The 27600-nt window shown below is 50.5% G+C and overlaps 1 protein-coding gene across 1 annotated transcript in view; it reads left to right on the top strand.

Moving 5' to 3' along the window:
* The window catches only part of NSD2 (nuclear receptor binding SET domain protein 2), a 1128833-nt gene that overhangs the window by 638087 nt on the left and 463146 nt on the right, over positions 1 to 27600 (top strand). The window contains exon 13 of the mRNA XM_086964209.1: positions 23654 to 23854. Coding sequence (XP_086820335.1) covers positions 23654 to 23854 — 201 coding nt within the window. The remainder of the gene's footprint in view (positions 1 to 23653; positions 23855 to 27600) is intronic.

Below are 27600 nucleotides of genomic sequence, written 5' to 3'. Positions count from 1 at the left end.
ACTATAGTAGCCACATCCGTCTCAGAGGGAAAGGAGCCCTCCTCGGGCCCCACCCCTAACCACCTGAAGTGCATCCTGCTGAACACCCGCTAGGTCCACAGACACGCCACTGAACTCTGGGACCTACCCGACACTGCATCGCCGGACGTCGCCTTCCTTACAGAAACCTGGATGAACACCTCATCAGCGCCCGACATCGCCATAGCCATCCCGGACGCTTACAAGATCATCCGAAAAGACCGCACCAACCAAACAGGCGGAGGCATCGCCATCGTCCATAAGAACACCATCTGAATCACGACCAGCTCCGACGATAACCTCGCTACCGCCGAACACCTCCACTCTTCCAGACCCACACCGACCCCAGGACCACACTTAGAGGCACCCTCATATACAGACCACCAGGAACCCGCACACAATTCAACGAAGACATCACTGACTTCATCAGCCCACATGCCCTCACCTCCGAGAACTACATCCTACTGGGAGACCTCAACTTCCACCTGGAAAAGAAAAACGACAGCAACACCACCACCCTTCTGGACAACCTGGCCAATCTCGGATTCAAACAACTTGCTGACACCCCCACCCACCTTGCCAGACACACGCTTGACCCTATCTTCACCTCCAGCAAACACATCTCCTTCGATCACACCACAGCTCTTCATTGGATGGACCACAGCTGCGTTCACTTCAACTACAAAAAGACCTCGACCCACAACCCCCCACAACCTGTTCCTCAAAGAAACTGGAACAAAATCACCACCGACCAACTCTTCACATCGCTTAACCAAAACCCTCCTGCCATATCATCGGACCCAAACCAAGCTGCCACCAAACTCGCACAATGGATCACCCACAGCGCTGACGAATTAGCACTATTGAAAAACCACCAGATCAAACAAGGTAGCAAAAAGGCCCCCTGGTTCAACGATGACCTTAAGAAATTCAAGAAGTTATGTCGTACTCTCGAGAAAACCTGGAGAAAAAACCCAACCACTGACAACCTGACCACCTTCAAGGACGCCACCCGCAAACACCACCAATTGATCCGATCCACCAAGAAATCAGCATTCAAGGATCGACTCGACAACAACGCCCACAACAGCAAGGAACTATTCAACATCGTCAAAGAATTTACCAACCCCACCGCCGGCACATACGACATCACTCCCTCCCAAGGCCTCTGCGACTCTTTATCCTCTTTCTTCCACAACAAAATCGCCGACATACATAACCGCTTTGAAAACCAGTCCGAAGAACAGTCCACTCCACCCACCTCCGAACCAATACAGAACTCTCACAACCTTTGCGTCTGGAACCCAATCACTACTGACGACACCATCCGCCTGATGAACTCCATCCACTCAGGATCGCCAGCCGACCCATGTCCCCACCACATTTTCAACAAAGCAGACTCCCTCATCGCACCCCATCTCCTCGATGTCATCAACTGTTCCTTCAACTCCGCTACCTTCCCAGAAAGCTGGAAACATGCCGAACTCAGCACCCTTCTGAAGAAACCCACCGCAGACCCCTCTGAACTTAAGAACTACCGCCCCATCTCACTCCTCCCATTCCCTGCCAAAGTCATTGAGAAAGCCGTCAATAGTCAACTCGCCGCCTTCCTTGAATCCAACAATTCCCTCGACACCTCACAGTCCGGCTTCCGAGCCAAACACTGCACCGAAACCGCCCTCATCGCAGCTACAGACGACATCCAAACGCTACTGGACAATGCAGAAACAGTTGCCCTCATCCTACTTGACCTCTCCGCCGCCTTCGACACAGTCTGTCATAGCACCCTCATACAACGCCTCAGCAACGTCCGAATACAAGGAAAAGCTTTGGACTGGATCATCTCGTTCCTCGCCGGGACAACCTAGAGAGTCCGCCTCCCCCCATTCAATTCAAAGGCCACCGAAGTCATCTGCGGAGTACCACAAGGATCATCACTCAGTCCCACCCTCTTCAACGTTTACATGAGTCCCCTTGCATCCATCCCGCGACAACACAACCTCAACATCATCTCCTACGCAGACGACACCCAGCTGATCCTCTCCCTCACCAAAGACCCTAACACCGCCAAAACCAATCTACACGAAGGAATGAAAGAAGTAGCCGAATGGATGAAAAACAGCCCTTTAAAGCTAAACTCTGACAAAACGCAAGTCCTCATCCTAGGATCATCCCCCTCTGCCTGGGACGACTCATGGTGGCCACCGGCCCTGGGTACAGCACCCATACCTACAGACCACGCACGTAACCTGGGCTTCATCCTAGACTCCTCCCTCTCGATGACCAGACAAGTCAACGCCGTCTCATCTTCATGCTTCAACGTCCTTCGCATGCTCAAAAAAATCTTCTGTTGGATCCCCACCGAAACAAGAAAGACTGTCACCCACGCACTGGTCACTAGCCGACTGGACTATTGAAACACCCTCTACGCCGGAACCACAGCCAAACTACAGAAAAAACTCCAACGCATCCAAAACGCCTCAGCCAGACTGATATTGGACATCCCCCGTCAAGCTCACATTACCGGTCATCTGAAAGACCTTCATTGGCTCCCCGTCAACAAGAGAATAACGTTCCGTCTCCTCACCAACCCACACAAGGCCCTCTAAGACCTAGGACCCAAATGCCTCAACACACGACTGTCCTTCTACACACCCACCCGCCAACTGCGATCACCCAATCAAGCCTTCGCCGCAGTTCCGCGCATCCTTAGATCCACCATTGGAGGAAGATCCTTCTCCTACATAGCGGACAAAACCTGGAATTCTCTCCCCACTCACCTCCGCCTTACACAGAACCACCTTTCCTTCAGAAAGCAGCTAAAAACCTGGCTATTCGATAAGTAATGCACACACCCTGCCCCAAGCGCCTTGAGACCCTCTGGGTGAGTAGTGCGATATACAAATTTCTGAACTTCAACTTGAACCCCATTTTAGTGTGGCCGTGTACCAATATGATCACTCAGGAAGGCAGGCATCTTTCCACTTCATTGTGATAATTCTTCGAACCATAAGAAACACCAGGGCTATGAATCAGCTAGAGGTTCTCCCCGCCTTTCTACTCCTATATAATTTTAACAACTCTGCCTCCATGCTATATAGGTTCTCCCTCCCGTGGCAGTTGCCAGAACTTCAATGACCGTTCTCTACAAGGACAATGTGTCTTGGCAATTTCAGAAAAAGTGTGTCAAGTCAGCACCTTGGTAGGCACATCGGGTGCAAGTGGGTGCAGTTCCATATTGTAGGAGTTTGTGTTAGTATCTGGTATACTCTCTAAGCACCTTGCACTAACCCAGGCAACCCTTATGGTGATTTTAGTGGTCTTTAGTAACCATAGAAAGCTCTCAAAGTGGTATCTGTGGAGAACAGCCCTCTGGTTAGCTTAAAAGGAGTGTTGATTAGATTAACCATAAAAATGAGTTTATTTATCACACAAATACTAACATGTTGGTATATCTCATAGCTGGAGATATCAATAGTTCATATGGAAATATTCAAACAAGATCAGGTAGGTAGCTCAAATATACTTCAGTTCCGAGGGGGAGACCAAACCATGTACTAAGAAAGTGGAATGTGAACTGCAATGAAGAACAGGACTTGGACAAAAAGACTCAGAGGAGCTGGGGAAACAAGCTACCTCCCGATGTAAGTACCCAGGAACCTCCTGTGTTAAGTACCCATGAACCCAACGGAGGCTGTCTGCAGAGTGGAAACGCAACCCAATAGAAGTCTACAGAGAAGTCGCATTTGCAGTTTTAAAGAAAAAGTACCCTTCCAAGAGGACCCCAAAGAAACCCTTTGGAGGATGAAAGGTTGGAGAGTCATCCCACCCGTGGATACCCCAGGTACCAGGCTACCTGCACCAGGGAGGTCAGGTGAATTGACGTTGGAACTTGCCGTAGAAGTCAGTGGACGACTTTGGAGAAAATGCCCCTGGAGAAGTTTGTGACCATGTCCAGTGGAATCCAGGGGTGGATTCTTGAAGAGGAGAACCTGCAAGCAGAGGGCAAAGTCTGTGCCTCTCGGAGGTGAACAGGAGGCACGGAAGAGCAATGCCCACCGATGTCGGGCGAAGCAAGAGTGATGACGGTACAATGCCCAACTTTGGCAGGGAGCTCAGGAGAGGTGACATGGTTCCGAAGGGAACTTACAGGTTTTAAGTGCAGGGGCCTCAGATATAAGCAAACTTGTATCTATTGAGAGAGGTGCAAGCACCAACTCACACAGGCAGGATTGCCAGGACTGTAGTCAGAGTGGAAGTAGTCTCCCATGGGTGGCATACATGCTACTTTCCATTGGAGCCCTTTTGTGTACCCATGCTCTGGGTGCCTCAGTACCAGATACAAGGGACTTGGAAGTGTACAGAAGTAGCCTATTGTGGAGGTACAAAAATACTTGCCGTAAGCCATTTTGGGAAAGAGTTCAGATGCCGGGGTCCTGATTAGCAGGAGCCCAGCAAACTATAGTCAAAACACGCTGACACCAGGCAAAAATTGGGCATAACCATGAAAGCAGATCCTACTTTCCTCCACATTTATTCAATGTAGATGTGCTGGCGTGAGATATGCCCTGTGCAGTATGTTGTGTTGGATGTATTGAAATTACTCCTTGTGAGAGCTTGCGCGGGTATATGAGGATCTTGTCCCATTCTTTCTGTGGCAGGCCACGGCCAATACCCTGTTCCCAGTCTTCCATGATATGGTGCACTAGGTTTTGCGGGGTATAGGCCAGCACTTTTGCAAGCTGTGTACTTAGCTGATGTCCACTTCCCATGATGTGGAGGGCATGTGTCATGTTCATTATCTATAATCTGCCAATTACTCTGCACCTCTGCCTGTAGTGAGGTATGCTAGAAAATGCCTCAGAGGTATATTGTGGCTATTGCAAAGCTGTTCAAACGGGATAAGGGTAGCATTCTGCAATAGGGCACCCTGAGCATCTATGCCCTCTGCTCCATCCCTTCTCTATCAAGCCTCTCTCTGAAGATGCAAAGTGAGTTGATATGGCTGTCTGGTGTATATGGCACGAACGTCGGGACAATCGTAGGCTTCTAATGTAGCTGTGATGCGATCTTGTCAATAGCTATTTTGATGAGCCTGAAGGGAGCTTGCACTTCGGCAGCAGCAGTTAATAGATCATTCGCCCTGTGTGATTCAACGTGGGGAGGCCTGCTCAGCTTAGTGTCCGCCTGCGAGCTGGCCTTTGCAGCTAGTCTGCCAGATAGTAATATTCAAGGTTAGGGGTCCCTAGGCCCCCTTTGTCAACCGGCAACTGGAGCGTCCTCCGGGCCACTCGCCTTCGTCCCTTGTTCCATATTAATGTCCCTAGCATGCTATGGAGTGTTCGGAATGTGGAGCTTGGTACATGTACTGCTAAACTGTGAAAAAAGTACAGGAGACGCAGGAGTATCACCATCTTGGACAGTGAAACCCAGCCCTGCACCGTAAGCCATAGTGTGCTCCAAAACATCAGTTGAAGCCGCAACAAGGAGATAGTTCGGGCATGATTACAATCTATTAGGCCTCAGGTGGTGTGGTAAATATGAATGCCAAGGTAACGGAACCTGTGTGGCTCCCAACACACAACGTGAGGGCCCACCATCAGACGATGTGGCAGACAGTCCGAGCTCACGAGGAACAGACAAGTCTTAGTTCACTCCTAGGCTGAAGCAATTCGAAATTCGCGTAGGACCAGCTCGACGCTTCCAAGTCCCTGTCTGTTGTCCCGGATATAGATGAGGAGATCATTCTTGTAGAGGGAGATGGCATGTAATTCGTCCCCTAAGAGGAAGCATTTCTCCTCATTATCCTGTCGCAACTGCTTAGCAAGGGGCTCCACCGCCTACGCAAAAAGGAGCTGTGACAATGGGCACCAATGATTCGTGCACCGGCTAATGTCTATCAGGGCCGAGATTAGCTGGCCTGCCTTAAATGTGGCAGTAAAGACAGTGTAAAGGAGGTGAGTGAGGTGCAATAAACGTCCAAGTATGCCAAATTCCGAGAGGGCTTTAAACATTTAAGTTTAATCTACGGTATTGATCGCTCCCTCTCCAAGTCAATCTTTAGACCTGCTGCATATGGCCAGTCTGCCAGCACTAGTTCCATCACTCTTTGGAGCCTATGGATGTTGAGGGTGGGCGAGCAATCGGGAATAAAACAATTCTCTTCCAGGGGATCCTCATCAATAGTCATAAGCACTTAATATTCCCGCCCATATGCGGGGACCCCGGAAATGATATAAAATTATATATGGAAATCACATATATCTAGCTCCACACATATGTATGAACATATCTAATTTTTTTTCACACCAATGCAGCCCCAAACTGAGGCTAAACATTGTAATTACCCATTCCTATACTGTATTTGCATGGATATAAACAACACATTAGGTCAAATAGTACTTGAACTCTATGTTTTAATGAGCAAAACACTCATAAATCCTGAAAATTGCTAATAAATAGACATTGTTATCCCACAGGCTGCATAGTAAAGCAATAGCATAGAAAATGGAAGCATTTTCAACAAAAAACTGGCACCGTGCCTTTAAGGCAGCCATGACCCCTAGCTTCCCATCATGCATCAGGGGTGACAGGTCAGTTCTTTGCATAACCCTGAAAGTCAGGGCTCAACAATAATCTGTAAACATTTTGACAACGTCTAATTTACCTGGGGAAGCGGGTGGGTTGCTTATGACTTTGATGAGGATACCCCTGGAAGAGAACTAGGATTACAGGTAAGTAACTTATCCTTCTCTTCCAGGGGATCCTCATCAATAGTCTTAAGCACTGAATAGAATAGCAAGCCCATCAACCACCTGCAGGTAAATGAGAAACACATGACCAACCAAAGAGTGTAAGCCGAAAATCAGCCGTTAAACAGATTCCGCAAGGAGGCCTGGCCTACTTGTGTATCTGCTCTAGTGTCTGAATCTAGACAGTAGTGTCTGGTAAATGTATGGACGGACCTCCAGGTCGCAGTTACAAATCTCAGTTATGGGCACATTATGAAGAAAAGCCTTAGTAGCCGCTTTTCCTCTGGTGGAATGTGCTTTAGGAGAAAACCCCAGGGTCTTCTGCGCCAATTGGTAAGCAAGTTTGATACATGAAACAATCCACCTGGAGATGGAGCGTTTCGAAGCTGCATAACCAGATCTGATCGACCCATAGTTGACAAACAGTTGATCAGATTTTCTTACAGATTTGGACCGATCTAGATAGAATTTTAAAAACACTTTTCAGGTCCATAGAATGCAAGGCCCTCTCAGCTGGTGTGGAGGGATTGGGAAAAAAGGTGGGTAAAGAGATGGTCTGGTTCACATGGAAATCTGACACCACCTTTGGTAGAAAAGAGGGATGAGTTCTCAACACAACTCTATTCATATGGAACACTGTATAAGGCTCTTTGGAACAGAGAGCTTGAATTTCGCTCACCCTGCGAGCCAACGTGATTGCTATTAAAAAAGCAGCCTTCCAAGAAATATGTTGCAAAGTTGCTTTATGAATGGGTTCGAAAGGAGGACCCATCCAGTTTGATAGCACCAGGTTCAGCGACGGAGGGCGTACGGAGGATAGACCTTCTTCAGGCCCTGCAGGAAATCTTTCACAGCCTGTATCTGGAAAAAAGAAGGTTGGGAAGGTGACCGCCTGTAAGCTGTTATAGCTGCTAATTTCACCTTAATGGAATTAAATATCAACCCTGCTTTAGCCAGATATAATAGGTAAGGCAGAATGACCTCTTCCTGACCCTTGATAGGATGACAATTGTTCTGCACACACCACATGTAGAAATGCTTCTACTTGCATGCATATGAATGCATTGTGGAAGGTCGTCTCGCCTCTTTCAAAATGGACATGCAGTCCTGTGGCAATCCTAGGTGGCCGTATTGTATGACCTCAGGAGCCATGCTGCCAAGTTCAGTAACGGAAGGTTGGGATGATGAATCCTTCCGTTCATCTTGGATAGCAGGTCCGGCCTGCACAGCAGCCTCTTGTGAGGACACTCTGACAGATGCAGAAGGTCCGTGTACCACCACTGTCTTGGCCAATCGGGGGCAATGGGAATCAACATTGTGTACGAGTGAGTCTGCTTGCTCACCACCTTCGGGATCCGAAAGGGGTGGAAAGGCGTGCACAAATTCCCCTGACCAGTCTATCAAAAGGGCATTCCATTTGGACCCTGGTCGGTAGAATCTTGAGGCGAAGTCTCTGCATTTGGTGTTTTCATCGTCCGCGAAGAGATCTATTGTGGGACTGGAAGATGATGTTTTAGACTACCTCGTCGTTGAGAACCCATTCCTCTTTGTCTTCGAAATGCCGGCTTAGAGCATCCGCTCTCACGTTCTGTTCTCCTGGGAGATGGACTGCTGTGACGGACCGATTCCGAGCCAGTAGTCAATGCCACAGATTTTGTGCTTAAAGGGAGAGCGTGTTCCTCCCTGTTTGTTCAGGTAGTACATGGTGGTGGTGTTGTCCGTTTGTACTAACACTGATGATGTTTGAATCGAGGGCAGGAAAGCTTTGAGGGCTAGATGGAATGCACTCAGCTCCAACATGTTGTTGTGGTAGGATCGCTCTTTGGGAGACAACCGTCCTTGCGTCTGGAGATGACCCATGTGTGCCCCCCCAGCCTTGGAGAGAGGCATCCGTTATCAGGGTCTGGGCAGGAGGAGGTTGATAGAATGCCGACTTGCATATTTTGCCTTTTCATCCACCAAGGTATGGATGCTCGCGCCGTGCTTGACAAAGTTATTTTGTCGGCCCAGCGAGCTGACTGCTGGTCCCACTTGTCCTCCAGATCCTGCTGAAGAGGACACATCCGTAGTGTGGCATTGGGGACCAGAAAAATGCCGTATGCCATCGACCCTAGCAGGGAGGCGATCCGCACCGTCAGATCTCTGCTTCAGAGAACTAGCTGGCATTTTTGAGTGATGGAATACTGTCTCTCCTCCGAAGGAAACACTTTTCCTGCCTAGGAGTCTAGCAGAGCTCTTAGGAAATGTGTTTGTTGTGTCGGCTGTGAAGTTGACTTGTTGAAATTCACATGTAGACCCAACCGATGGCATAGATGGATGCAGCTCAGAAAATGGTTCCTTACACTGTCTGGGGAAGGACCTTTCAACAGCCAATTGTCTAGATATGGGTACACAAAGACACCCCTGTGGCGTAGAGCGGCTGCTACCACTGCGATGCACTTCGTGAACACTCGGGGAGCTGACTTCAACCCGAATGGGAGGACTTTGAACTGGTAATGAGAGGTCCCCACCCGGAAACAGAGATATTTCCTGTGACTTTGAGCTATTGGTATATGAAAGTATACATCTTGTAGATCCAGCGAACACATCCAATCCCCCTGCCTGAGATGTGGATATATTTGATGAAGAGCCAACATGCAAAACTTTTCTTTTCTGACGTAAAGGTTGAGAGTCCGCAAGTCCAGAATGGGTCTGTACTCCTCTTTCTGGCCTTTTTTCTTGACCAGAAAATATATTGAATATTATTATTATTATTATTATTATTATTATTATTATTATTATGTTTCTTATATAGCGCCTGAATCGACCCCCGAAGGGGTATCTCCGCGCTTGCCTTGGGAACCCGTCCTGGCTTTTCCCTGTGAGATAGCCCCTACAGGGCATCCCCAAGGTGAAAGCCAGGCATCCCGCCGCGGGGGGGCCGTTGTGGAGATTAAGCAAGCTTAATGCCCAGAGTTGCAGAGTGTGAACCCATGATTAGGTCAGGCACCGAAGCGAGAATTATCGAGTCCATGGACATTTGAGCTCAAGACCCGAATAGACTCCTTTCCCTCTCTGAGATCTTGGTACCCTCTCAATAGCCGATTTTGAGGGAAGGGTGGCTACCTCTTTTTGTAGGAGTTTTAGCTGATGACTCGATATTGGCAGTGGAGGGATAGAGGGAGGTTGATATTGGAACTGAAGAAAGTAACCATTTTGAAGCATAGCGAACACCCAGCGATCTTTTGTAATGGCTCACCACTCTTCCATATGATGCGCGATGCTTCCCACCACTGGATTGGTCAACGGCGCTGGGGGAAGAAAAAACTCATTGCTTGGATTGCGCCTTGTTGTAGTTATTGCCTTGTCGCTGGTTACCTCCACTTCTTGGGGAACGCCTTCCTCTATACTTGGATTTTTGCTGCCCCTGTTGGTCTTGACCCTGGTGCCACAGAGTTGTTTGAACCCTCTGTTGGGAGGATCGCTTGTTGTAGGGGTGAACCTTTTTCAGATTTTTTTTTTCTTTTCAAGCCCCACGGCTTTTAGCGTGTCCAATTCCGCCTTCATACGCTGCATTTCCTCATCGGTGTGTGAACCGAATAAAGATGTTCCAGAAAAAAGAAAAAGGCATGTTCATGATCCTTGTCTGAGCTTCTGGCTTTAGGGCGGTAAGGTGCAACCACGAAGTCCTCCTTGTGCATACCCCGTGAGCATATCAATGCTCCGACAGGGTAGCTCCATCCGCTGCAGCACTAATAACTTGGTTGGAGACTTGGCTGCCCACCGGAGGGATCTCTTCGAAATCCCTGCAATCTTCCTAAGGGAGTTTCTCGACAAAGCGCTGTAAGGAATCGCACAGGGACCTATCATAGCGGCCCAATGGCGCCTCCGCATTAGAAACCTTCAGCAAGGAGGCCGTGGTGCCGCATACTCTTCGTCCCCAGGAGTCTTGCGTCTTGCTCTCCTTGTCTGGAGGAACGTTGGAGGAAGTTGCCAGGGCATGGGTCTTCCTTGCCACTGCGATGATTACTGAGTCCGTGGGAGGGTCGTCTGAGGCAGAGTGGATCCTCCTCTGGCGACCAATATCTTTTAAAGAATCCTCGCCTGTACAGACTTTGTCACCGGCCGGAGTAACACGTCCATCACTGGTTCTATTATCCCTGGAACCAAGGGAAGCAGAGGTTTGGCCGCTGTCTTATTATGCAATGTTTCAAAAATCACTGATGACTTGGTCTGGTGCGCTGTCATTGGAATTCCCAGCTTTAGCGCCCCTCTGCCCAAGATATCTTGGAAAGTGAAGATGTCGTCCACTGGAGAGATTCTCGACGGTGGGCTGTCGGTTAATGTGGGAGAATAGTCTCTATAGGAGCGAGTAGACAATGAAGTGGTAGGAGATCTGCGCCTCCTGCTCCTTGACCTGGACCTCTGCCTGCTTGAGCGCACTGGAGTGCACATTCTCTTTCTGGGTCTCGAAGGAGGTCATTCCAGACCATCCTGCTGTGTTAAGCAAGAGGCTGTGTCTTTGTCGGGGGCCCAGTGGTGTAATGGTCTGTACCACCTAGGAGACAGTCTGAATGAAGGCGGCTTTTGCCTCGCTCTTCTCTCTGGGGAACGTGCTGGGGGAGATGGATGCTTCTCTTCATGTCGTGACCCAGCTGAATGCTCTGATGCACTCTCAAAGGAACAGATCACCACATCCGCGGTCTTGGATACTGATTCCCGGTGAGAGACATCAGAGCCTGAGTGAGATGACGACAGGCTCACCGGAGAAGAGACCTCTCCTGAAGTACATCTAGAGAGAGATCTGGAGCGACTCTGTGATGCCTGGTGTCTTGGCTGAGACTGCCCTGAAGAAAATCTCTTCTTCTTTAAAGGTGGGCTCAAGCGTATAGGAGAACGTCCCCTTGACCTGGAACGCCTCTCTGGCGCTACTGCCGCTTCCTGTCTCGGCGTCGACGTTGGAGTTCTCTGCATCAACGCTGGCCGGTGACTCAGTGACGGAGTTCGCAAACTCGACGTCGACCTTACAGAAGGCTTCTGTGTCGACGTTGGTCCCAACGCCGGTCTCGACACTGGAGGTGGCGACTGGTGTCTCGACACCGGGGACTGATGACTCATACTTGGCGAGACCTGTAGCTCGACGTTGAACACAGCTGTGAAGCCGACGGAGCAACCTGCTTCAATGTCGAACTCCTGTGATGCGGCATCGACGACGAGTGTCTTGACCTCGAACGCCGTTGATGAGGCAGCGACAAAGCGTGGTTCGACGGCAAACGCTTATGCCTCGACGGCGAACACCGGTGCCTCGACGGAGAGTTGGGCCTCGACGTCTATCGCTGGTGCGACGACGAGCGCTGGGCCTCGACGTCGATCGCCGCGTCGACGACTTAGTGATCGCCTCGACGTCGTAAACCTACCCGGCGACGACAGAGGCCTGCCTCTTGACGTTGAACGCCGCCTGGTTGACGTCAACGGAGGTACCCGAGTCTTTGCCGTCGAAATCTTCGAAGAATGCATCTTTGAAGATATTTTCGCCGTCGCTGGCAGTTTCGACGGAGAACAGGTCGAGACTTCTCTCGACATTGACCGCGTTCTACTCTTCTGCTGCCTTTTAGGAGACCTACCTCTTTCAGAGAGGCCATAAATACTCATTCTCTCTCTGTCCTTGAGGGTTCTCCTTGATATGTTATTACAATGCTGACACCTGTCTGCATTATGAGCCTCAGGGAGACAAAGGATACACACAGGATGTGTGACAGTCCTGGCCTTCTTTTTGCCACAGGAGGGGCAAGGATCCAAAAGTGAAGGCATTTTGACAAAAACAAACCTTTTCTGAAGAACAAAAAACGCAGCACTAGCACTCTAAAGTCCAAAGACGTCTAGTGAAAGTGAAAAAGTTGTACAAGTTCAATACATTTTTGACAAAGTCAAAAAAGGTAGGAGCTGTAAAACCAGGGTCCTGACTGAAGGAGCCGGCAAGAACAACTGACCTAACTGTCACCCCTGAGGCATGATGGGAAGCTAGGGGTCATGGCTACCATAAAAGCACGGTGCCAGATTTTGTTGAAAATGCTTTCATTTTCTATGCTATTGCTTTACAATGCAGCCTGTGGGGTAACAATGTCTATTTATTAGCAATTTTCAGGATTTATGAGTGTTTTGCTCATTAAAACACAGAGTTCAAGTACTATTTGACCTAATGTGTTTTTTATATCTTTGCAAATACAGTATATGTATGGGTAATTACATTGTTTAGCCTCAGTTTGGGGCTGCATTGGTGTGAGAAAAAATGATATATGTTCATACATATGTGTGGGATTTCCATATATAATTTTATATTGTTTCCCGGGTCCCCGCACATGGGCGGGAATATTCAGTGCTTATGACTTTGATGAGGATACCCCTGGAAGAGAACTAGGATTACAGGTAAGTAACTTATCCTTCTGGTCCATGTTTACTAGTTGGGGCATGTGCTACAACAAGCGGGACGCAACCATCTTGCTAAATAGTTTGCAGTCTGTTCCTAACATGGATACAGCGAGGTAGGCCATTATTTCCAACGGGTCTTTGTCTGGTTTCAGCAATGAAACTAACAATGATTCATTTAATGTCGGTGTGAGACGTCCCTCCTCCATCGCGGAATTGTATAAGTTCGAGGCATGTGGGCTGCTGAATTCATATCTGTGCATAGATCGCCGCCTAGTGTTGGGTCCGGATGATTGCACATTGTTGTCCTGGAAGAGTCTTCGAAGTATCACGAGATAGGTGGCTCCTCCCCTGGACTACAGTGCGCATGGGCATCGCCTCCATCCCCAGATTGTTTTTTCCGCCATTGGGTTCGGATGTGTTTCGGTTCCCTCTGTCGGAATCGATAGTTGTTAAACTTTTCTAACTCGAGACCAAAAGGTCTTTAGGCTGGGCGTCGGTATCGTTTCGTTCGGGTTTTGTCTGTTCTCAGCTCCGAACTCTTGCTACCCATCCGCGTGCTCTCGGCGCGGACGGGCCTACTCGACGCTCCAGACATGGAACGAACTCCGTTCAAAAGGTGCCCGGTGTGCACCTCCAAGTATTCACACCTCGACGTGCACCCTGTGTGCAACAAATGCTTGTCACCGGACCATGATGAGGCCAGGTGTATGGCCTGCTCGAAGTTCCGGTGTAAGAAGACTCAAGATTCGTCGGGCCGCTAGACTCCAGGCCCTGTTATCGGCACCCCCGGCGGACAACATCTTCGAGGAATCTGTTGAAGACGACGATGTCCTACAGGTTTCGGACTCTAGCCCCGCGTCCGAAGGGGATGCCTACGACGCGGGGGACGAGGACTTTGACGAAGCCGGCGACGAGGTAGGGGACGACGATGGGGCCATTGCCACCGTGGGGGATAGCTCAGAGGAAGAGCATCCCCAAACTGACTCAGGGGTCAACCCCCTTCATGCGGCCCAGGTCGAGGGATCGCCTTCGGGCCTTACCCAAGACCTCGTTACTAGTCCAGCAGCCCCGCCTCCGGGCCCGGTCACGGACATTTCTGATGCGCCACTCCCGTTAACAAAAACGAAAGTGAAGCCATTGGGATCCACACCGCCGGTCTCGAAACCGAAAGTGAAAGCTGCACTGGTGCAGAAGGCTCTGGAGGCATCGACTTCCAAGAAATTCAAAATGGCCGACTTGAAGAGCCGCGCCAAGATGGCCGACCCGAGGGCCTCGGGGTCGACGCCGAAGGCGTAGTCGACCGACATGGCCGCGTCGGCGCCGAAGATGGTCTAGGTCGATGACCCGAAGAAGGCTTCGAAGAAGCGTCAAGGCGATTCCACAGCTCTGGCATCGCCGGCTCCGGCAGTCGGGGACAAGGAACGTGAAGTGTCGGCTCCGAAGACGGTGCCTCTCGCCGACCCGGCTCCCGACTCGGGGAGATCGCTCCAGCCGGTCAAGCCCTCTCCAGCCTTAACAAAAAAGGTCGCGGAGTCCCTGCAACGGATTCGGAAGGACGCTGTGGTTCCCGAACCAGGGGATGTGGTGCCGAAGCACACACCAAACCCCACAAAGGCGCAGACGCCTATCCGCTTTACCCTGCCGCCGAAGTCGACGCCGAAGGCTTTCGCTCCGAAGCATGGGGGAGGCGTGCCCTCGAAGTAGGTGTCGACGCCCAAAGCGTAAGTGGTGGTGTCGAAGCCTCGGCTCCAGCCACTTGCAGAGGAAGAGCGTCGAGGGGTCATCATCGACGCCAATACCGGAAAACTGTCTCTCCTCAAGAGGAAAATCACCACGGAGCCGGTGTTGGAACACTTTCGTATTCCTCTCAAAAATAAGAAGGATTCTGCGGGTACTTCGGCCCCGATAGAGCCTGCGTCTCCACAAGCCTTAGAACATTCGCCAACGCATTCCAACGCAGGGGATGGTTGTAGGAAGGTACATCCTGACTATGGTTGCCCCCAACTTTTTTTGCCCTGTGTTTTAGCTGGTTTTGGACATAGTCGACCTGGGATCCTGCCAATCAGGACCCCAGGCCTACTGCTCTCTCTTTAAAATGGATTCCATGTACCCTAGGTACATTTCCAATTGGTACTGGGCCACCTTATCAGACCCCGTAACGCAGGGCATAGGTGTACCCAGGGCCGCCAGGGGCTGAAGCATGTATTATGCCACCCCTGGCTGGCCTCCTAAATTTGACACAACTGGCTGCACGACAGCTGGGGCGAAGACGTGTAACCACCCTTCGCTTTAGGTATAGTAGCTCTATATCTAACCATACAATGGACACCCGAGTTCCTATCAGGCACTCCTATGGCAGGCCTTAACGATCCTGAAGGCAGAGTGCGTGGGCTCGTGTGAGCTAGGTTCAGGCCCGAGCCGAGCCCGGTTGCAGCTTGCGGAATCCAGACCCAATAGCTGTTCCATGATAACGCGTACCATATCGGTAACTCCGGTGTCGCGTTATCAAGGCATGTCGAGTAAGGTGTCATACGAATCGGGGTGCTGCCCTCTCACCAATTCTGGCGATGAGGTTAGCATTCCACCCTTCTAGAGGGACACGACATGTACGTAACTGTGAACCCCGGTTAAAGTTAACTAAAGCCTCAGCTCCACAAAATGGATGCTGCCACCACAGACACGAGTCTGACCTCCTGCTGCTGGGAGTCCTTCCAGCGAGGAGCGCTTGGACAAAGGGTTTCCTGTCAAGGGCGGTGTTCGCACCGTCCCAGACAGGGTTTGTGTATTCTGGGTAGGTAGGGCTTTGGCGAGAAGGTGACTGCGGAGTGGCACCCCGGTGCTCACTACGCATCTGCCGGTTAGAACCAGTTCCAGGGGCGACAGCCCTGGCCTGGGGAAAGTCCGGCAGGGGAGAGGGGTGTAACTACCCCCCTTCCTGGTCCCACCCTTAGGGCAGGACCTAGTCATGTACCCACCCCTTTCTTTAGAATAAAGACCGGAGCGGGGACCCTTCCAAATTAGATCATCTTTGATTCAAGAACTACTTTCTACGAAAGGACATTCAAGACTCTTCTCAAGATTTCTCCCTTGTGACTAAGGAGTAGTCACCCTGCATCAGCGGGCACCAACTAAGAACTCTGCGGTTTGCTGTAAGTCCTTCCTCAAGGAATCCGACGGCCCAGCTCGACGAGAACCGGCTTCCCTGGCACCTCTGACCTCTACCCACGTCATCAGCTCAGCTGTGATCTGTGGGTGCGACGAGACCTCGAGGGACCGGCCATCATCAGAACCTGCACGCTCTTAAAACCAGCACGACCATCGAGGTAACTCTCTGGTGAGTGCTCTGGGGTCCGAGAAGCCCCGACCCTGAGCCGCTCCAGCACCAAAGTGCAGTCTCCCAGCATCTCCACGATCTGCGTGGGGCCCTTCTGCTCGCTGCTCAGCACGTTGTCTGGTCACTAGCCGCTGGCTTGTGCCCTTCTGTGACGACATCCGAGAATCATCACTGCTGGTCTGGTTGCTCCAGACTGGCCCTTGCTTCCATCTTTGCGAGAAGCACCCCGGACCCTCCTGGTCCACTCAAGACGCCATCTTAGGCCCACCACGTGGCCCTGAGATCTGCCAAGGCTTGTTGCCCCATCCTGGGCCCAGCGACGCCGACAGCATCATCCTTCGTGGGACAGCTCGCACCTCCACCGTGGTCGCCGACAACGCCTCCTGGTCCGTGAGACTGCAGAGCCTAGCGTCGCCCACTCACCTGGTCGAGGTGACGGCCAACCGGTGCCTTCCTGGTACCCTCTGACTACTGGCTAGTAGTACGAACTTGGTCCCCTCTGCTTTCAGGTTTCATCAATCTCCGATCCAGGCTTGGATCTCTACGAACTATTCAGCACTGGTCGCCGGCCAGCAACTCCTTTTCTTCCGGCTCCTGGCTCGTCAGCGAAGACCCCGACGCCTGTAAGACTTGTGCAGCCGCAGCCCTCGTGGCTAGGTAACTCGGCATTTCGGTGCCTGCATAGCCTCCTTACTCTAGGGTCCTGAGTCCCTCGCTTCCGACTTGCCTTATCGGGTCCGCCCGAGACCTTAATCTTTCCGTGTCCTCGGACACTTGTTTTAATTGTGCACTTGAAGTATTTGCTAAAGAGATTTGGTTTGTGCTTAGTACCCTGTCCTCATAAAGAGTACAGGGCTGTTGTGATTCTTAATAAATATACTGTTTATTTTCATAACACTTGCGTGGTGTCCTTTCACTGGGTGTTCAAGGGGTACATGTGTGGTAAACAGCTGGCTTAACGCGCCCTCTCGAGTCTTTAGCCTTAGACTGCTCGTATCCACGCTACTAGGATAGCTGGTCTATAGGTTGACTTACAACCAAACACCATAAGGGTCGTTGGAACGATACATAGCGGTCGCTAGAATAGCGAACGTTGCATATCGGGCCAACTTCTCACAATGGTGACGATGAGGAGGTCGAGTACAACTATCCGGCGTACTCGGATCCGGAGGAGGAACATGTACCTTGGTCTGCCGGGGGCGACCCAGAGGACCCGCAGTCGGGTCAGGAACCGCAGCTCTTTGCGGCAAAGACCTCACCGACGGAGGACTCGGCAGCCTTCAACGCTTTGATTGAGAGAGCTGCAGCTAACCATGATGTCGAGCTGCATTCGGATCCTGTGGATGTGGACTTTTTGTTTGACACTTTCTCAGTGGCTGAAAAGTCAGTCAAGACATTGCCAATGCTCAAGGGTGTGCTAAAGCACGCGACGGAGGTCTTCAAGGAGCCCACTCCCGCGCGTGTCATCAATCCTCGCATTGATAAAAAATATAAGGCAGCGCCCTCGGATCCAACATACATCAAGGGACACTTGCCACTGGACTCTTTGGTTGTATCCAACGCACGCAAGAGGGCGAACTCACAGACCACTGGTGACGCTCCTCCCCCAGACAAAGAGTCAAAAATATTTGAGGCCTCAGGGAAACGGATTGCTGCGCAGGCAGCTAATATTTGGCGAATCTCAAACACGCAGGCCCTACTTGCACGCTACGATAGGGCTCATTATGACACCCTAGAAACACTGCTGCAACACTTGCCTGACCAGTACAAGGAGGCAGGGGAAATGTTAATTCAGGAGGGAAAGCTCATCACAAACGCTTCTATCAAATGTGCGCTGGACGTGGCTGATACAGCCTCCAGGGCAAACAACACTAGTGTGTTGCTGAGAAGACATGCATGGCTTAGGATATCAGGTTTCAAACCGGATATACAGACAACCATCCTGAACCAAACAGTTAATCCTGACCACCTGTTCGGCCCTGAGGTGGATGCGACACTGGAAAAAATGAAGAAAGACACAGACACTGCTAAGTCTATGGGGGCCCTCCAGTCTCAGCAGTTTCGGGGTGGTTCCTTTCGCCGCTCCAATACCAGAGGCACCTCAAGGGGTCAGGCATCGCAGTCCACACAGTATTATAAAAGTAATACCCAAACCTCATACACCAACAAGGGTAGACGTGGCTACAGAGGCAACAACATCAAAGGCAGGGGACGTGGAAACAACAGCTCCAGGTCCACCACCGCCAACAAGCAGTGACGTCTTGTCACTGCCCCCCGACCACACAACACCGGTCGGGGGGAGACTCCAGCAGTTCCTGCCCGCGTGGAAATCCATCACCACGGACAGGTGGGTCAAGTCTCTTATCCAGTACGGTTACTGTCTGGAACTTACTTCCACTCCACCAAACATACCTCCAAGAAGCCGTCCTATGTCCGGCGAGCACTTGCACTTGTTGCAGCAGGAAGTTCAAGTCATGCTGCAAAAAGGGGCAATAGAGCTCGTCCCACTGCAAGAAAGGGGAACAGGGGTTTACTCTCTGTATTTTCTAATCCCCAAAAAGGACGGATCCCTCAGGCCCATCCTGAACCTCAGGCCCCTCAACTGGTACATTCTCTCGGAGCACTTCCATATGCTCACGTTACAGCAGGTACTCCCTCTGCTTCAACAGGGGGACTTCCTGGCTACGTTGGATCTAAAAGATGCATACTTTCATATCCCCCTGCATCCTTCCCACAGGAAGTATCTCAGATTCACGATTCAAGACCAGCACTACCAGTTCAGGGTTCTGCCGTTCGGGGTCACCACAGCGCCAAGGGTCTTTACAAAGTGCCTGGCGGCGCATCTACGACGCCAAAACGTCCACGTCGACCCTTATCTGGACGACTGGCTCATTCAGGCAAAGACAGAACAGCAGTGCGCCGACCACGTGTCCCGCACCATTCATCTCCTGCACGATCTGGGATTCTCTCTGAACTACCCAAAATCCCATCTCCAGCCCGCCCATGTACGACAGTATCTGGGCGCGACGATAAACACTCTGGCAGCCACTGCGCAGCCAAATTCAGTGAGAATCGCCAGTATCCAAACGCTGATCCAACGATTCAGGCCTCAACACTCGCTTCCAGCGAAAGTGTTCATGCAGTTGATAGGCATGATGGCCTCCTGCATCTCCATTGTCCCGCACGCGAGACTACATATGCGTCCGCTTCAGGAGTGCCTAGCACGTCAGTGGACTCAGGCTCATGGGCAACTAACAGACCTAGTGTTGGTGAGCGGTCGGGCGTACAACTCTCTGCATTGGTGGAATCCACAAAACCTTTGCAAGGGCCGACCGTTCCAGGAGCCTGTGCCGCGGATTATCCTGACAACGGACGCCTCTCTCCAAGGATGGGGAGCTCATGTACTCCACTACACAGTGCAGGGACTATGGACACTACAGCAAAAGAAGATGCACATCAATGTATTGGAACTGATGGCAATCTTCTTGGCCCTGAAGGCATTCAAAGTACACCTGTGCAACAAGGTCGTGTTGATCCGGACGGACAACATGACAGCCATGTACTACATTCAGAAACAGGGAGGCACACACTCTCCGCAGCTGTCTCATCTGGCTCAGAGCATGTGGAAGTGGGCCATTCAGAGGAACATCTTCCTCATGGCAGAGCATCTCCCAGGCAAAGACAACCAGATGGCGGACCTGCTCAGCAGGCACAGCCATCAGATGCACGAGTGGGAGATACATCCATCGGTACTCCAACCGTACTTCCAAAAGTGGGGTCATTCAGAGATAGACATGTTCGCCACAAAGGAGGACGCAAAATGCCGAAGCTTCGCCGCCAGGTTCCCACACCCGCAATCACAGGGCAATGCGATGTGGATGAACTGGTCAGGCAGATTTGCATACGCTTTTCCCCCAGCACCTCTGATACCGCTGGTGGCACGCAAACTCAGGCAGCACTCGATGACTCTCATCCTGGTTGCTCCAACGTGGGCTCGCCAACCATGGTACACCACGTTTCTGGAACTCTCCGTGGTACAGCATCAAAGGCTTCCTCTCACACCCAGCCTTCTGACGCAGAGCCATGGCGACATTCAGCACCCAGATCCGCAACAGCTCAACCTGGCGATCTGGCTCCTGAAGTCCTAGAGTTTGGCTACCTCAATCTTCCCCCCGATTGCATGGACATCATTTGGGAGGAAAGAAAGCCCACTACTAGAGCATGTTATGCGGCTAAATGGAAGCGATTTGTCGTCTACTGTGTAAACCACGACATTGACCCGCTGGATGCTTCCATTCAAAACATCATTTGCTACCTGTTCCACCTGTACCAATGCAATTTGGCGTATTCTTCCATCCGCATTCACTTGTCTGCAATGGCAGCATACCTCCAGAATAGGCAACACCTGTCACTTTTTAAGGTCCCTGCTATCAAGGCTTTTCTGGAAGGACTCAAAAGGGTCATTCCACCACGGACACCACCAGCTCCGGAATGGAACCTCAATGTGGTTCTTACAAGGCTGATGGGTCCTCCCTATGAGCCACTGCACTCTTGTGAGCTTCAGTTTCTGACTTGGAAGGTCGCTATCTTAGTAGCAATTACATCGCTACGGAGGGTTAGCGAATTGCAGGCGCTCACCATCCAAGAACCTTTCTTCCAAGTACACGCTAACAGGGTGGTGCTCCGCACTAACCCCAAATTCTTACCCAAGGTTGTATCTCAATTCCATATCAACCAGACAATTGAGTTGCCAGTGTTCTTTCAAAACCCAGAGTCGCTGGCGGAGCGGATGCTCCACACCCTTGACGTGAAACGAGCCTTAATGTACTACATTGACAGGACCAAAGATTTTCGTAAGACCAAGCAGCTTTTTGTTGCTTTTGCCTCACACCACAAGGGAAACGCTATCTCCAAGGCTGGGATCGCTAGGTGGATTGTAAAATGCATTCAGATCTGTTACGCTAAAGCCAAGCGCACTCTCACAATTCCACCAAGAGCCCACTCCACCAGGAAGCTGGGGGCCTCTATGGCTTTCTTAGGTAATATTCCCTTAGAAGATATCTGTAGAGCAGCCACATGGTCAACCATACATACTTTCACTAAACATTACTGTGTAGACGTGCATTCCAAACAGCAAGCAGCTGTTGGTCAGGCTGTTCTCAGGACACTTTTTCAGACTGCTGCAGCTGGCACGGGCGGCCGCCGGTAATGGGAGGACTGCTATGTATTCTATGCACAGATCTGAATTCAACAGCCCACATGCCTCGAACTGCAAATGCTACTTACCAGTATGCATCTGTTCTTGGCATGTAGGGCTGCTGACATTCATATCGCCCACCCTCCTCCCCGGCGCCTGTAGCAGCTGCAGTCTTCATACATATATATATGTTCATATATCTGCTCGCAGCATAGGCATCACTCACATACTGCACTCCATCTCTGCCAATGGCTAAAAACAATCTGGGGATGGAGGCGATGCCCATGCGCACTGTAGTCCAGGGGAGGAGCCACCTTTTCCCTTGATACTTCGAAGACTCTTCCAGGACAACAATGTGCAATCATCCGGACCCAACACGAGGCGGCGATCTATGCACAGATATGAATGTCAGCAGCCCTACATGCCAAGAACAGATGCATACTGGTAAGTAGCATTTGCATTCAAGTAATTGGGGGACCAGAAGGTTCTCGTAAGTCTTGTAAAACTTAACTGGAAGGCCGTCTAGTAGTTTTACAAGTAGCGGATCACCGAATAGCTGCTCTGATCTCCTGCTCTGTAATGGGTAGCTGTAGGTGCTCAAGGGCTAACAATTCAACAGTGGACAGAAGAAGGCCAGTATGCTATCTGCACTATTGATGACCGGGGGATCGTACAGTGTTCTGTAATAGGTAGTAAAGTCATTATGTATGTTGTGTTGGCTAGTAATGGTGCTAGTTGGAGATTGTCTTGTTGGCTAGTAATGGTGCTAGTTGGAGATTGACAAATCCTGATGATCGGCGCAGGTGGACTCACACTTCGAAGGAGCCAAGCCAATAGCCGGACGGATGTGTCGCCTTCAACATGGATCTTAGCCTGATAGGCCTTAAAATCTAACCTTCAGAGTTGGTCTACTAGCTGGGCATGATAATATCTGGATGCTGTCAGAGCATGCTGGACCTCTTGGGTACTGCCGGAGTCGGCCTCCAGGGCGCCCAATGAGGATTCAACCGCTGTCAGTTCTTTATAAAAATTTACTATCACACCCTCCGTAGTATTAATCCCGTACCCATGTATCATTACCTTGATCGCCTACCATTCTACAGTTCTAGACATGGCCACGCCCTAGTTGTCCTCCATGTACTGAGACACCTCCCAGGTTGTGTCACGGAACAGCATATCCTCCACTGCAGCTGGCTAAAGATGCTAGGCAGGAACGGGTGGGCGATGGGCTCTCCAACTATGGAGTAATTGTAGCGGGTTATGATCTGAAAAGGTATGACCCGGGTATTCCCATGTGTGACTGGAGAGTGTGTAGCTGGTGGCAGAGTATGAAATCAAGTTGAACATGGAGATCATGGGGTGGAGCATAGTAGGAGTAGCTCCGTATATCTGGATGTAATATGTCCTAGCTGTTTAAGATGGACAAGTGTGTGAGCCAACATTGTGTAAGGCCTTCTTCCGCTGTAACAACGGGAGTGTTATGCAATTGTGAGGGTGACCGTAAGGCGGGCCAGAAATAGCTGTTGTCATACATTTGGTGCATAAATGCTCCCTAATAAGAGGAGACAGCCATTCAGTTGGCCCTCAACAAAAACAAAGCACCCCTCCGGGTTCTCGGCCCCCACTTGATAAAGCGCCCCAAAACTTTACAGGCAGCAGCTGAAGTGAGTTGCTTACTAATTTTGAACATTTTGAAAAGATCCATCAAACGACGCTGAAGTTAGGTCTTAACTATAACTACCTACTAGTGACTACCAGTAGGGAGTGTGTGTGTATATATAGGTGTGTGTCTTAATTGAGATGGACTATTGAAGTCTTACGCCACTGTGCTATGCGATCTACTTTGAATGGTGAAAGCAAATCGGAATGTAATGTAGCTCAGATCAAAAGCTACTAGAGTGAAGTTCCACCTGTATAATTTACCAGTGTTTTCTGTTTTCCTAGGAGTTCATACATGCTTTGCATGTAAGGAGAAAAAAGTTGAAGTAAAACGCTGTACTGCATCCCAGTGTGGAAAATTCTACCATGAAGCGTGCATGAAGAATTATACACTTGCTGTGATGGATAACAAAATTTTTCGCTGCCCTCTTCACACCTGTGTGAACTGTTATGTTTTAAATCCTTCCAATCCACGAGCAGCAAAAGGTAATCAATTCGAACTGCACATTTTTTCTGCTCTTTTACTAATGAAATACTTAAACATAATTGAACCTTTTTGGTGCTACGCCTTTTCGGGTCATGTATATCCGCTTTGACTAATGCAATGGACAAAATGATATATAAAGTGTTTCTGTTTATGCAAGGCTTTTTTAATTGTACTGAATTTGAACATTCTTGTCCTGGATAATGGAAATATTTGTAAATGTGTATCTGCAATGTGAAACTGAAACCTAAAGAGGCGAGGGATGTATGACTGTGTGGTTCTGATGTTGGAAAACAAGGCAGCATCTGTGAGGCCCACACAAATAACATGACTACATTTGTCCTTCACTGGGAACCAAACACCCAATTGTAGCGCCTGACTCTCAGAGGGTAGCGTTGCAGAGCAGTCTGAGGCTTACTCGAGGAAGTTGGTGTGGGCTAGTATTCGCCATTTGCAGGTGCGCAAAAATAACACTCAATTGATTGGCCAGTCTGTACTTTGCTTTATAAAGGTAATAGTACATTTATTAAACACACACACTACTCCATACTATGCAACAATTTACAAATATACATAAGCTGTTGGAATTATTTTGTGACATTGCATAACATCTCCACCCCTCACGCAGGGGGGGTGGGGTCTAGTACCACCACTCCCATGTATGCACATCATCTTGCCCCCAATGCAATTAGTTGAACTTTTCCTGGAGCGAGGACCCTGCGCATGGGCACCATCCCAGTGGCGTTCCCCTCCCATTACCTCAACAAGCATTAAACAGGGATGCACCTGCCTCGGTGACACATGACCCTGACCAAGCATCTCCTACTGACCCTAAAGTATACACCTCTACATCTTAAGGGCTAACAGTCTGGGGTCTTCACCTAAGCGCAGCAGCAAGACTACATGTTTACGCACACTTTAGAATGACAGTACTCCGCACATTATGGATATCATTAACAATGCATTGCAATTACAGCCCCTAAAGGCATCACTGATGATCACAGGATTAAGTTGTGAATACTGTCAGACACCCTAGCAGGAGTGTCTAGCCACTTAAATCCACTTTGCTTGTGACATCACCTTACACCAGTACTTCACATTGAACATCAGTCCCTCTAAAAGAAATAACCATTAATAAATGCATTTCAGTGCAATTACACCATTTCACCTCCAGGGGATGCCCTTCTCGAGACATCTCCAACTCAGCCCTTCAATCTTTGATGCACTTCTCAATGAACCCCCAGCTGTAGAACAAAAGTTCCAGCCTAGGAGGTGATGCAATCTTAGCTGAGCGTTGAGGGTTTTTTCTTTTCAAATCCTCAAGAAACTTAGGGTGGGACTTAGCTTTGTGCTGGGGGCGAGACTGCACTTCTCCAGCAGCTCCCCCAGCACCTTTTCACACTAAAAGGTGACCCCTCTCCTGGGGGCCACCAAATCGCCAGAAACAATCCATTTCCCATGCCTTGCCTGGCATTATTGGGCGCTTCAAGCTCCTGCTGCTGAATAATAGATGAGCGGCTCTCCCGCTGTGCCGGGGAGAGCCACGCTGGTGCTTTGCCGCTTCCTGGTGCCTCGGTGGGGGGCCCGGTCCCACCCGGATCCCCGGGTAAGGGTATGTGGCGCGGCGAGCCCACCCCCGGCCGTTCAGCGCTTTGGTCGGGGGGCCCGGTCCCACCTGGGCCCTTGGCTCCTCCTTCCTTGTCCGGGGCCCAGGTCCCACCCGGGACCCCCGCTGGCTCTCCACATTGAAGGGCAGTCCCTGGGACCTGACCCACCCCGGGGGCCTTTCCTGGTCAGCGGCAGAGCCTCACTCGCTTCGCCGTCAGGGGGCCACAGGTCCAAGGTTGCTCACCTTCTAGGGGCCATATCTCAGCCCCTGGAGGTCCGATCTGCCCCATTTTCGAATCTTCTTGCTCCTGGCGGCGCCCCCCGGCCACTTGGAGCACTCTCCGGGTCTCCAAGAGGGGGCACTCTGCAGGGAGCGGTCTGCACTGCATCCCTGCACCAGCCTTTTGCCTGGCTCTCCTCCTGCGCCTCTCTTCTCCCTGCGCAGAGGCCCCTGCTTCTGCGCACAGGTCCTGGGCGCTTCTTCTGGTGCTGTTAGGGGTCTGGGTGACAGTCAGTGGGTGTCTCCTTCCAACTGCCCATTGCCAGGCCCCAGCACCTTCCACCTCAGCAGACCACAACCCAGAGAGAGCTTCTCTTCCTGTGCAAGTACTTTTTAAAAGTTGAGTAGGGGGCTGGCATGAAGTCTTTGTGTATTCATATCAAACAGCGACACCTCACTTCCCTGCCCCCTCCCACCTTCTTGTCCAGCCTCTGGGTTGTTCAAAATGGAGTCGTCCAGTGTCTCTGGCCACACATGGCCTCCGAAACCCAACCCCTTCCCCCCTCACTACCTTTACCGTGGTTCTGCTTGGTGCCTGGCACCCAGCGACAGCGGTTGATGGATTGGCTTGTAGCTCCGCCTATCTCCCTTCCTTGGAGGGAAGATCTTTGCTCAGGGAAGCAAGGGCATTAATCTAACCTACCTGGGCCAGACCCCAGCCAGGGACTCAGAGAAATATGACATTTCTGGACGACCCTAAAGCAGTACAAATATGACTTTAGACTCTGCAGAATACTCATTTTCACATCCGCTACACTGGACTGTAGTGCGTGTCTGGAATCTGTAGGCTTTGTGGAAGTCATTTTAGCCATTGGCCCCACATCCCCATAGGGGAATAATGAAGTGAAAACACAGTAAAACACACTGACTTTCCCTGGCATGTTTCTTCCCAGGGTATGAAGCCTATTCCATGTCACCACCCAATTCTGCATAAGTCCTGCCACACCATTCACTCTGTAGCTGCTCCTGGACTGCGCACGCTAGGAATTTCCCCTGCCTAGCCCCTACACGTGTGCACACACATGTACACCCATGTCTGCATGTAACCAGCACGGTGTCCCATACTCCAGCTGCTGCACAGCGGCCTAGTCAAGCCAGGCGGACAATAGTAAAATCTCCTTCATTTTGAGTTCACTGTGGACGAGTCCCAGATTATGAGGCTCCCCCACAGTAAAAGCTCAACAATTAGGTGCTCAAAAAGCAAAAAATACGGGCGGCCCTTTGTGTCAGAACCACCTTCTAACACCTGGATATTGTCTGTCTAGGCCCTTACTAAACCATAGTCATCGCAAAGTTACTTACCATTATCCCTCGTAGCACCTTTGCTGTGCCAGCCCACTTTGCTTCGTTATGGCAGTAAAAGCTTCTCTCAATCTGTATAAGACCATGGAAGGATGTATGAAGATTAGATCTCTGCTTGATGCCTGAGTTGGGTCAACTTGATCTAGAATGAGGCGAGCCCTAGCTTACAGATTCACTTGGAGATGACTGACACTGTGCATCTTCCTTTATTTAGCTAGAGGGGTGACGGTGGCAGGAGGTGGTGGATGACTTCAGGTGAATAGGTGTTAAGAATCTAAACTTATGTGTCGGCTTGATGCATGTGTTCTACTGATCCTAGTATACTTTTAGAAGCTTAAGCTAAAGTATCTACGAGAGAGAACACTTCTCTGAGTGTCCAAGTCAGGAACAGCTTGTGCTGAAACAATCAGATTCTGTCTGACTTGGGTGAAATTGCAGTTCGACTTGGCTGCAGGCATGCATGCACTTATTCGGGGAATCTCGGACCATACGCCCCAGCTCATGGATCTAGGGGGACCTGCAGGTGTACTGCGCCCCTTGTGGTGGTTTAACGCCTGG

The sequence above is a fragment of the Lissotriton vulgaris genome, chromosome 3_2 (genome assembly GCF_964263255.1).
Source record: "Lissotriton vulgaris chromosome 3_2, aLisVul1.2, whole genome shotgun sequence".
Taxonomy (NCBI): domain Eukaryota; kingdom Metazoa; phylum Chordata; class Amphibia; order Caudata; family Salamandridae; genus Lissotriton; species Lissotriton vulgaris.
The sequence above is the reverse complement of the archived record's forward strand: the minus strand, read 5'-3'. Positions and strand labels throughout refer to the sequence as shown.